Genomic DNA, 12027 nt, shown 5'->3' with positions numbered 1-12027 from the left:
AACAGAATATAGTTTAAAAGCTTTTTGGTTCAACTATGCAGCTCAGAGATATTTCAGACTTTCACTAAAGATTTCATGAGCCCCTGATGACTTGGAAAGTAGATTCATATTGTTTTTTCAGACAGAAGGCTTTCCAGCTTCAGCTTGTAGTGTGCGTAGTTGTAGTTCTTTGCTTTAGCCACCACTTTTTTTCTGCTTGAGGTGCTAATCTTTGCATGTGTTTTCAATTTGTTTTGTGTCTCTCTGCACTCTCCAACTGCCTGGGCAGGACCTGCTCACTAATCAATCCTTCAAACAGGTGAGTTAAAGATCTTCCAGCATCTTCATTTCATTGTTACCTACCTTCACTGCTCTGTCACCTTTTCTTCTGCCAGGCTGCAGCCACCCAGAGAAGCCAAGTGTAATTAATGTGTTATTATGTGACTGGTTGTAAGATGTGGATACAGTGTTTGCTGTTGTTCTTTTTGAAAATGTCTTAGGATGTGTAAAAACTTTTATCTTAATGGTCCAGACCTTAATGTTAAAGCTGCTAGTCCTTTTTTATATATGTATTGCTTTTTCCATGTAAACACCAAACACAGAACAGAACAGTTCAGACATGACATTGCAAGATTAAAAGTAAAAAAACTTGGTAAAATAAAAATGGTTCTTCCCCAACCTCCCTGCCCTCCCAGCATGTAAACAAATGGCAAAGTTATGGGAGGGATGTTTTTGAAACAGTAAAGGTGTAGAGACAGGCTATCCAGGTTTAGGTAACCCTGTAATATGGAAGATAACCGTGTAGGTCCAAAATGCACCAAGTAAGGGTGCCAGACTTTATAGAAAGCATTCACTGAGGAGTGGTGCATACATGTCATGGATTCATTAGGAATACACTCCATTATATGATTGTGTCATGACTTCATTGTGGGAGCAACTTTCTTAATCCAAAAAGCTAAATATTCTCCCTCATGGCAAAAGTCAAGAGCTTAAACAGTCTCTTGTGTATCTAACACAAGAAGGAGGCACATAGGGTCTAACTCTTGGAACAACAAAAATAATTGTTAGTTCATTCACAATACCAGACCAATTGTAGCTTGACACATGACCAGAAACAGTGAATATGATTGCCAGTCTCAGATTTACATTACATTACATTACATACACAGTGATGAAACACATTAGCATCCATTTTGTTCTTAAGAGCAGGTGTTATATGTGTGTGATCTACAATTCTAAAATGAATAGATTTGGTTCAGTTAGATGTCTCCATAGTCTGTATCCATACTTCTTGCCAATCCAACTCATCAGTTGAAATGGCAAAGTCCCTTTCCCAGGCCTGGGAAGTTAGGAATGAATTGGAATTTAGGGTTCAATAAAATACAGTAATGCATTTATTGGATAGTTGCAAAGATAAGGCCCTTTTTATGTGTGCGATCTCACTATTGGTTGCTAATGTGGTATCCTTAGTGATAAAGTGTCTAACTTGCAAGAACCTAAAAGAGTCACCCTTCTGTAAGCTGCTTTTAGCTGGGGTTAGTCCAGTCATGGAATAGATCTCCTAACTTTGTTATCACCTTGATGACCCAAGCCTCAAAGCCCTGGTTTTAGCAGTCAGGCAGAACATTTGGGCTGTTTAGAAAAGGAGTAAGAGGTGATGTTAGCTGAGAAAAGCCCTCAATGGTATGGCTGTGCCTCCAGGCTTTAAATATCCGATCATATGAGGGATTTACATACACTCCCAAATATAAAAAACAATTAGGGTGACCAGCGGAAAGGAAACGGCTCTGATAGGTTTGAAACTGATGTTAAAGATCCCAGCAGTGGGCGCCGTTTAGCTCAGTGGTTAAAGCAGGCGTCCCATGTACAGAGGCTTTGTCCTCACTACAGCTGCCCCGGGTTGGAATCCTGGCCTGGGGCCCTTTGCTGCATGTCACTCCCCCTCTCTATCACCCTGTTTCCCATCATCTCTTCACCTGTACTGTCTATAAAGCCATATAAAGGCCAAAAAAATACATTTCCCAGCAGCATAGCCTCAGACTTTGCAAAATTAATTTTAGACCCTGAAAAAGTGCCAAAAGACTAAATAGCTTTGGTTAGGTAGAAGATGGACGTTTCTGAACAAGATAAAAATACCCAGTCGTCATCCGCGTGAAGAATGATATTGTGCTTTCAATTTCCAGTGAGGATACCAGATATTAAAGCATTCTACTGTATTGCTTGAGCTAGTGCTTTGATAACAATATCGAAGAGCAGCAGACTAAGATGGTCGCCCTGTCTATTTCCTCAGCAAAGAGAGAAATTGCTGGATATGAGCCTATTTGTCAGAACTGCTGCTGTTATTGCCCAGGCCAAATTTATCCAGCGTATAAAACAAATGCCTTCTTTGCATCAAGAGAAGCACAAGAGCAGGTCCTTTAAAAGGCTTGAGATAGCCAAATTATATTAAGGATCCTCAAAAGAATGGTTGAACCTAGCCAACAAGGGGTTTAAAACTTGCATCCAAAACCATCTGGCCCTGATGGCTTTCTTACAAAGCAAGCAATGCTTCCTCTCATGTAATTTGGGCAATTTTACTGTAGTTTTTGAGCATCTGTTACCTGCAGGAGTCACAAGTCTGAAAAAAAATTAACACAAAAGTTCTAGGTCGTTAGCTATTCAGATGTGTATAAATTTGAGTAAGAAAGTGCAAATTCCTTATTAATAGTTTTTGAATCAAATGGTCTGACAGCCTTGAAGTCCCTAATTGAAACAGAAATTTGGGAATTGGCCCTCTTTCTAACGAGATTAACAAAATATCTACCAGTTTTCCCGCCGACAAAGTTGGTAACTAGCTGTTGAACATGGCAAAGGAGCTGCTGAAAACAGCTAAGGACTCATATTACAATATATTTTGTCAAGAGATGTAGGAGACCAAAAACTCAGAATCAGAGTCAGATATTGGATTTGTGTATGTTGTGTCACCAAAAACACATTAATATTCATATTGCTCTGTGTCTGCTGGATGCTTAAACACCTTCACTGTATCATATTAGTAAGGCAATAATATGTCAGTGCTGAAACAGTTTAGAGTATATAGCAAGTGAAAGAAGGTGCATAGCTGGTTGGCTGTAAGCTTGGGCAGTTTCCCAGAGAGGAGGTTCAGAAAACCCTCATGTAAATGCATCATACATCTTAATCATCATTGCCATATTTTTAATAATCATCCCCATTTTCATCTTAGTTATTGTGTTGATTACCATCGTTACCATTATCATCTTTCTTTGCCGTTGTTGTAATAATTTATCATCATGAACTGAGCAGAGACAAACCTATATTTCAAAGCAGCCACTTGTTTAAAAAGCCATTACAACCAGGTTGCCTTGTACAGGAGAAAAAAGCAGTCCAAAAAACATGACCACATTTCAATCATGCCACTTAATAACTGTTATAAAAGATGAAGGCACTAGTCTCCAATTACATTGGGTTGAATGCACATGCTATATACAAGTAAGCCAAATAACCTTTAGTGCATGGGCAGAGTGGGCTTTTGCATACCCAGGAAATGGGAATTGTCCGCCTAAACCACTGCCAACCTCATTCTGCTGTCAGGCAGCTCAGGTCAAAGCAGGCATGGAAAAATGACATGTTTTTTTTAACAAGCCATGTCTGTTGTACATACATCATAGTCAGCAACCTTAAAAAAGAAATTTTCGGGCAAGCAGGAAACCAGCTAGGACCTTAAATAGAATGTGTTTTGCGTATAGCCACATGCATTCTTTCTTGTGCAGATTTTTATTACTACATTTGTGAGAAGATAACACAAATATCTGACAGGCCTGAACCAAGTTTTGAGCAGTTTCCTGTTTCTGAGAGGTTTATAGGTCTGCCTGCATTGTGTTTGTTGTGGTGACTCATCAAATAAAATCTACCATCATGAAGTCCTGCTTTAGATTTTCTGTTGGCATTAGCATGAATTTTTTTACTTTGTGAAGCCCAGAGTTAAAACATTTTAAAACAGTCATGCACCATGGCCTAAGTGACTGCAGAAGCAGGCAAGGGAACCTGACCTGAGGCCAAGGGGGTCATGTCATCTCTCAACACGATGAAAATGTCAAACAGATGTGAGGAGGCGACATTTCATTTTGCTGACTTTGCTCTTTATATGAGCACTCTTATAATCAAAACTATTTTCCTAAATTAATCTCATTCTTTGCTTTTATCTATCTGCAGAAAGAGACGGGCTCTATGGATGACATATACGTCAGCACGCGGAAGGTCAAGGAGCTGTCAGTCATCGACGGGAGACGTGCACAGAATTGTATCATCCTACTGTCAAAGTACGATCCCAGCTAAACAATTATTATACACACTGCTCAAAAAAACTAGGGAACCCTTAAATCACACATCAGATCTTGATGACTGAATTATTCAAGTTGAAAATCTTCCATCATTATTGAGGGCTGGATTGAAAATCACACCAAAAATGAAAATTAGAAATTGAAATCACAGGCTGATCCAACTTGCATGAATATTACCGGCAACTCATAATGACACTCAGTAGTTTGAATGGCAAGCCAGTTAATCAATGAGCTCCTGGACGGTCTGTTACGGTACTTGGCTGTGTCGGATGCACTATGTATCACTATGACACAACATCCCATCAGTGCTCAATAGGATTTAGGTCGTAGGAACTGCCTAGACACTCTGGCAACACGACCCAGGGCCCACTGCACCAGTGTACGGTTTGTCAATTGCTCTTAATCTCGGAAGCTAACAGCAGTCAGGGTACCGTTGGCTTTGACATGGGGGTCTGTGCTACTCTCCAAGGATGTGTCTCCCTAAGCCATCACTGACCCACCACCAAACTGGTCATGCTGGATGATGTTAAATCAATCTTTATTTGTATGGCGCTTTTCATGCAAAAAAGTAGCACAAAGTGCCTTACAGAGATTAAAAAACAGCAAATAAAATCAAGAGAAGAAAATCAAAAGAACCCAACCCTCCCACCCCCACAGATATGCACAGAGACATACACAAATACATACACACTCACACATATGCACACAGACACACAAACCCACAGACCCACACACTCACACCCACACATACACTAACTGTCACTAAAGAGACATGGCTGGGCAGCGAGACCTGAGGCGCAGAGGAAGCTACCTTTGGGGGGGCCAACCACACTAAGAGAGATCCCGGTCCAAGGCCGCAGAGAGCACCACCACAGAGACCACCCCAACCCGGGAAGACAGAAGGTCCCGCACCAGGGTGCAGAGCCTTCTAGCCACTCGGGCCGAAATCGTCCATGGGACAGCACCCCCAGCGGCCAGACCAGAGACAACTCCCAGTCTGGCAGGCCCCCATGTTACAGGCAGCATAACGGTCACAAAGGCATCTCCAGAGTATTTCACTCCTCCCCCGTGTGCTCAGTTTAAACCTGCACTCATCTGTGAATACAGCTGGGCACCAGTCGCGGACTTGCCAATTCATAGGTTTCACGTGATGTTGGGCTCCCAGGGAGCGCCCCCTTGGAGGGCAAAAGATCATTCTCCACAGCATAGGAAGAAAATTATAAATTTAGTTTGGAACCAGGATCGTTTTGCAAAATGCCAAATAGTCATTGTGCTATCGGATGCACTAATAGGCGAGGAGACAAGCCTGGGCTATGCCTCTACCGAATTTCGTCCGAAAAGAAAACCCAGTGAGGAGATTGTGGATTTGTGCCATAAGATGTACCTAAACAATGACAGCCGTCCAAATACACACGTATTTCCAGCGAACACTTCATCAAAGTTGAGCTCAAGTAAACACAAGTACATACTTTTATTAATTAATTATCATATTTTTAGCCATAAGTCACATCTGTTTGTAAATGTTTTGACATGGTTTGTTGTCGTGTATCAAGGTGACCAACTGCAGTGGTCTTGATGAATTAAAATTAGCTACTTAGCTGAGGAGCTGGGATGCTGCTTTGGCCACAAATAAAGTCATAATGCAATGATTTGGAAATCCCTTTACACCTTTAAGCTTGCGTTTAGACTGATAAACTTTGTTGGTTGATTTTCTTTGGTGATGTCCAGGGTACATATGGAATAATTTCATTAATACAATAAAGTTAAATATCTAGTGTTGTAGTACTCGCCTAGGACTTTTGCCACTTTATTGCACCTGTTGTCACTTGCATCATCGTTATATGTCGTTAACATTTGCACCAAAGCAGGTGAAATTTAATCATGAGTGCTTCCTAAATGGACAGAGTAATATCCCTGAAGTTTAACTCACTTGACACTAAGATTATGTCGACTGAGTGTTCCCTTAATGTTTTTGAGCAGTGTATATTCTACCATCAATAAACAAGTAATTATCTGTTGATAAGACTATAATCTTTGTGAAATACATGACCCTAAAGCTTTTGCGTCAGGGTATAGAGCTATAACTCTGAGTGAAGTCGCTTGAGGCAGGTGCTGCTTATGTCTGGTACAGGAGTTTTACAACTGTCAGTCTTAATTGAATTACCATCCAAACACTTTTCTGAAATAAAGAGCCAACAAGGTCATATGATGGATGGAAAAAATTGTCCAGGTGAGGATGCCGCTCTGGAGAAGTATTCAGATTTGAAGGTTTTTGTCTATTTTTAAAGGACATCACCATGAAACTTCAACAGTTGGTTACTTACATTAAGGCAATTATATTTTAATTGGAAGATTCCTAAAATGTTGTGTTTAAATATGCAATGAGGCATTGTCTTATCAAATTAATTAGTTGCTTCAATTTGCATACATTTCCAGTACAGAGGAAATTAAATTTCTTGTTTCATTATGTTGACTTCGTGAGGCTTTTTGATTAAAGATGCACTCATTTGCTTAAATGTCCACAACAGAAATTTGAACTAATGACCTAAATGTGTATTTTTGGGCATTAAATTGGCCAGAATGGCAAAATTAACCACTGCAAGACAAAACTATCCCCTTCAGTCATATAGAATGAATTAAGACACAGATAAGATCAACCAACAATATGGTTACCATTTGCAGTCTCCTAACAGCAGCGATCCAAAGCCCTTTAGAGAATTTGAATCTTAACCCTTCTTCAAAGATCAATAAACAGACTTCCCGAGACCTCTCTCTGTCAGACAAAACTGCAACATGGTCCCTGAGCTCAATCACGTGTCAAAAGCAAATGGCCTGAGGGCACAAACTAGACCCAAATGGGGTCAGCAGTTGGTCAATAAGGCTTTGATGCAGCGACTAACAATGCTGTTATTGATCCCAACCCAGCACACTTGATACTGATGAGACACACTGAAAACAGCTGCCAGTGCTCCTTGGGTTGGTGCTGGTCCAGACCAGTATTCAGAGTATCATAGTTTTCTGTATTGTGTTTTTACATGGCAATCTAATGGTAAATTTAATTCTTGCTATGCAGGTTAAAAATGAGCAATGAAGAGATCAAGAGAGCAATCTTAGAGATGGATGAGAGAGAAGAGCTAGCCAAAGATATGCTGGAACAGGTAAGGTTCGGTACTTGATGAATGATGGTGTGTAAAGTGTGTAGCATGGTAGTAGCATTGGGCTGTTTGGGTTGGTAAAAAATAGATTTGATTGATTGGGAGAAAAAAACAGCTGTTCTATTATTCTAATAAGACTTCAAAGAGGGTTGATGTACCTTGCCAAACTAGCACTTTCCTCGGAAAGTGATCTATATTTTTATTGTTTAATGTTAAAAGGGCCTGGGTCTCATCAAATGATTTTGGTGCAAAATGTTGTACTGCCAACATTTTTGTTCAAAATATTACAGCGAAAATAAAAATCATAGTCAATTAAAAGTATTGCTGAATTTCCTGAAAAAGTTCAGTACCATTTACTTAAGTTTGTTCTGCAGAACTGCATTAGCATTTGGCTTAATGCTCTTCTTGTCCCATTGCAGCTGCTGAAGTTTGTCCCTGAGAAAAGTGATATTGATCTCCTGGAGGAGCACAAACATGAGCTTGAGCGGATGGCCAGGGCTGATCGTTTCCTCTTTGAAATGAGCAGGTACAAATACTACATTACTATATAACACTCTGCTTCAGGTGACAACTTCTTTGTGATAGTTATCTGGTTTCTGTATCTACTATACTTTTAATGCAGCCAAATCAACTGCAAACCATGGAACAACACAGATCTGCTAATTGCAGGGCTGGTTGATTTATTTACTTATTTTTTATTAGGGCAGTTAGGGCAGGAAGTGAATTATGGTGAGGAATATATAGTATATCAGTATTTTGTGTGTAGTGTATTTTTAAATGTAGTGTAGTCTATGTCATGCATTTAAAATAGAAGATATAAGAAGTGAAGAACCTTGCAGATGTTTTGCAGAATCAAGACATCAGCCACAAATAGATCCTAAAATATTGAAAAGCACAATGTCTGTTCATGAAGAATAAGCTATAAAGCAGCATTGGAAGGTTGGGATCAAGATCAAGCCTGAAACTTCATCGTGATTCATCATTTAGCTGAGAAAATAAGTCCCGGCTTCGTTTGAGGATTTGCATCAAATCAGAGAGAATCAGACTCTTTTAGAGTCATTTCCTTTTTTTCTGCAATCCATCCTTTCTCAAAATCTGCTCTGTTTGTACAAGATAATTAAACCTTTTCATTCCCTTCAGGGAAATATTATCCTGTCCGCTTTCTTTCTTTCGACTGCATTTACTTTGGTCTGAGGAATACATCTGGGACTTATTTATTTTTTGTGCCTTTTTATATTCCCACTCCCTTCCTCAGTGAGCATTTTGGCACGTTTACTATACCCATTTGTCAACTCTCTAACTTGATGAACCTATTACAGTAGATGATAAAAGGCCTGGGAAAACTGACAGAGAAAGTTTTTTTTAAATTGGGTGAAGCTTTGAACTTACACTCTCCTGGAGACAAATCTAACTCGCTCCTTTTTCTCCATACCCCTCCCTTTACCACTGTCATTCCATCATCAGAATTGACCACTACCAACAGAGACTGCAAGCTCTATTCTTTAAGAAGAAGTTTGCAGAGCGTTTAGGTGAAGCCAAGCCAAAGGTTGAAGGTAAGGACGATGACCTTGGAGAATACAAACTTAACTCTCAGTGATTGCTCTTTTAAGGATTTGGCATGTAATACCTATATTTGTCTTGGTATCTTAGTATATGATAGTGTCAACATATCCCATCTAAAAGACTTAAAAAAGTGTTTTACACATCTTGTGACTGATACATGTCCTTCCTCTGTGCGATGGTGTTATATACATATTATATATACATATAATTTTGTCCCAGCTTTCCTTTAATTGAGTAATGTAAGCTTCTATTTCTGCCAAACTTCGCTTGAAGAAATGTAAACATAGGCACACATTTTACAGCGTGCAGACTGGAAGAGACTGAGTTCTACTAATTCAAAGCCATTAACCATAACTGCACAGACATAGATAATCTTATTTCTTGATGGTCTTATTTGCTTATTTAGGTCATATAGAGGCCAATTAATCTTTTTCAGAATTAGTTAAAAACTCCTTGTAGTATGTTTAATAGTATCGTTGCCAAGGATGTGTTGTTATTCTCTTGAACCTCTCCTATGTGCCAACAAACTTATACTGTATGACTGGTTGTTGTGTGAGGCCCACTGTGGTTTTTATGGACTATGTTGACGATAAGTAAAATACAAAATGGCAATAGCTTTATTCTTTAAACTGCAGAAATATTAGGCTCCTTTCTTATTTAAAACTGTCCTTAAACAGTACACTTTTTACTTATTCTCGCAACACTGTTGAAGCATAAGATTACATTTTGAAGAACATGCTTTTACAGCATACTAAATTCAAATGACTGTACACGCTTCCATGCCTAGAAGTAAAAAAAAACAAAAAACAAAGGGACCACATTTGAATGATGATCAGCTCTTTTCACAACGACTTCTTCGGCAGCACGTGTGTGCACAGTGGGAGTGGGGGGGCTGACTGTATATTTGCCCACTGTAGTTTTCCCTTCAAGCCAAGCTTCCAAGTTACCAAGGAGGCTGTTTTGGAAAGCTGGCCCATGTCGAGAGGGGAGAGCCTTTCTCGTAAACACTGCAGCTCACTTCAAAGACTCTGGGAAATGGTTTCCAATGAGGTCCATAGACGTGTGCGTGCACATGTGTACACATTGGTGTATCATGACTGAGTGACTTGAAAACAGCTTTTCTGCTGGCTGAAATTACTTTCTCGGTTTTGATGACCACCGTAAAAATATTTTTGCTAACTGTGTTTTATTTGCATCAATTGCCGGCTAACAGTTTAGCCCTTTGTTTTTTTTTGTTGCCTTTTTGACCCATTTTCTGTTCTAATCTGAGATGGAATAAAATATATCTTCTGACATACATTCCTGGCTGCAAGGAATGGAAAGAAAGAATGAACAAATGAATACTGTTTCAAGCCTCCAGAATCTTTGTTGTTGGATCCAGAGGTTCCCAGACCACACTGTTCATCTATGCCCATAATGAAGTTCTCATCCCCTTTTATTATTCATGTTTCTTTGTCATATACTTTAGATGAGACTATATTATTCTGGACCACCCAGCATGTTCAATAGAAACATTTTAAAAGACAGTGCGGTGGGCTGCCAGGACTATCTGCATTCAGCAGAACCCTGTCAGCAGAGCCAGAAGAATGGTTCCCATGCTGTATCAAAGCAGTCAGAACTCTAACAATAACAATATGGATATATGAATATGGTTAATGATTTTCACATTCATGCTGAGGTTTCCTCTGTGGAGAGGGGGAACCACCTGCACTTTGCCAGATAAGTCTGTTCTCTCGAGGGGAAAGAAACAGGCAGCATGGGGTTGTGTTTGGAATATTCCCTTCCCCCTGCTGTTTTATGGATGGTTGGAAGGACTTGATGGGTTTCCCCATTGAGCTGCCCAGTTGTTTTGGGGAATATTGATCAATCATCATGAAGAATGTTAAAAACAGAGGAAATAATGAGAACCTTTGGGCCATGTACAGATTAGACATAGTGTATCTGTGTATCTGTGGGGGCTGAGTTGAGAAACAGAATGCAGGAGAGTGGAAAAAGGCCAGTTCATTATGCAATATAAAAAATGATGCACTCAGCAAAGTGCACATGTATCAATCACCAACTATATGATCTCTCCAGCATGCTTCTCTTTCTCCATTTTCCTTTAGCCATCCTGAACGCATCCAAGGAGGTGGTCCGGAGCAAGAGGATGACTCAGATCCTGGAGGTGGTGCTGGCCTTTGGCAACTTCATGAACAAGGGCCAGAGAGGCAACGCCTATGGCTTCAAGGTCTCGAGTCTCAACAAGATCGCTGACACCAAGTCCAGCATAGACAGGTGGGCTAGGAGAGACTGTGGACATGACATGAATCATTAAACGATCACCCAAAAATAAAAACAATCAACAATCTTGCCCTCAATTGATGGATATATGGGATAAGTATTGGAGTCCACAAAGGATTTCTGGAGCTCCACTGCAAAACTGTTGCAGCAGTCTCTTAAACAGCTGAGATAGATGGAGACTTGTTTTTTGAGTGAACTTATAAAAACGTTTTTTTTTTTTTTTTTAAATGAATTGATCATACATTAATGTTTAAAGTGTCACTGGGACTCCTAGCAGCTAATGCAGCATGATTTTCCATGGCTTAATATAGACAAAATGCAAACTGGGTAAAAGCCTAGTATTCACGGTGGCACTTTCTTTGTGTGTCCTCACTTGTGATTCAACAGGAACATCACCATGTTGCACTACCTGATCATGATCTTTGAGAAGAACTACCCTGACACACTGAACATCCAGCAGGACATCAGCAGTGTACCAGAGGCGGCCAAAGTCAAGTGAGTGCACAACATCTCACAATACACACAGTATGTATCTTTATTGAGTGGTGTACACTTGTCGTACTAACTGCATGTGGTTTAAAGTATTAAAGTGAAACAGTTGGCATATGGTTAAAAATACTCTGTAAGATATTTGAGTAGTAGTTGATTTTGATTATAATTTAGTTCTTTTCTATCACAGATTTGGAATCTTTTACTTCCATCCATCCATC

The 12027-nt window shown here is 39.8% G+C and overlaps 1 protein-coding gene across 7 annotated transcripts in view; it reads left to right on the top strand.

The window, feature by feature from the left end:
- Window positions 1-12027, top strand: part of daam2 (dishevelled associated activator of morphogenesis 2) — a 136980-nt gene that overhangs the window by 111136 nt on the left and 13817 nt on the right. For 5 of the 7 annotated variants that reach the window (XM_030443354.1, XM_030443355.1, XM_030443359.1 and 2 more), the window contains 7 exons: window positions 269-298; window positions 4192-4298; window positions 7393-7477; window positions 7894-8000; window positions 8939-9027; window positions 11143-11311; window positions 11705-11812. In XM_030443354.1, coding sequence (XP_030299214.1) covers window positions 269-298; window positions 4192-4298; window positions 7393-7477; window positions 7894-8000; window positions 8939-9027; window positions 11143-11311; window positions 11705-11812 — 695 coding nt within the window. The remainder of the gene's footprint in view (window positions 1-268; window positions 299-4191; window positions 4299-7392; window positions 7478-7893; window positions 8001-8938; window positions 9028-11142; window positions 11312-11704; window positions 11813-12027) is intronic. The other 2 variants (XM_030443361.1, XM_030443360.1) reach the window with 1 other exon arrangement.

This window comes from Sparus aurata, chromosome 16 (genome assembly GCF_900880675.1).
Source record: "Sparus aurata chromosome 16, fSpaAur1.1, whole genome shotgun sequence".
Lineage (NCBI taxonomy): Eukaryota > Metazoa > Chordata > Actinopteri > Spariformes > Sparidae > Sparus > Sparus aurata.
The sequence above is the reverse complement of the archived record's forward strand: the minus strand, read 5'-3'. Positions and strand labels throughout refer to the sequence as shown.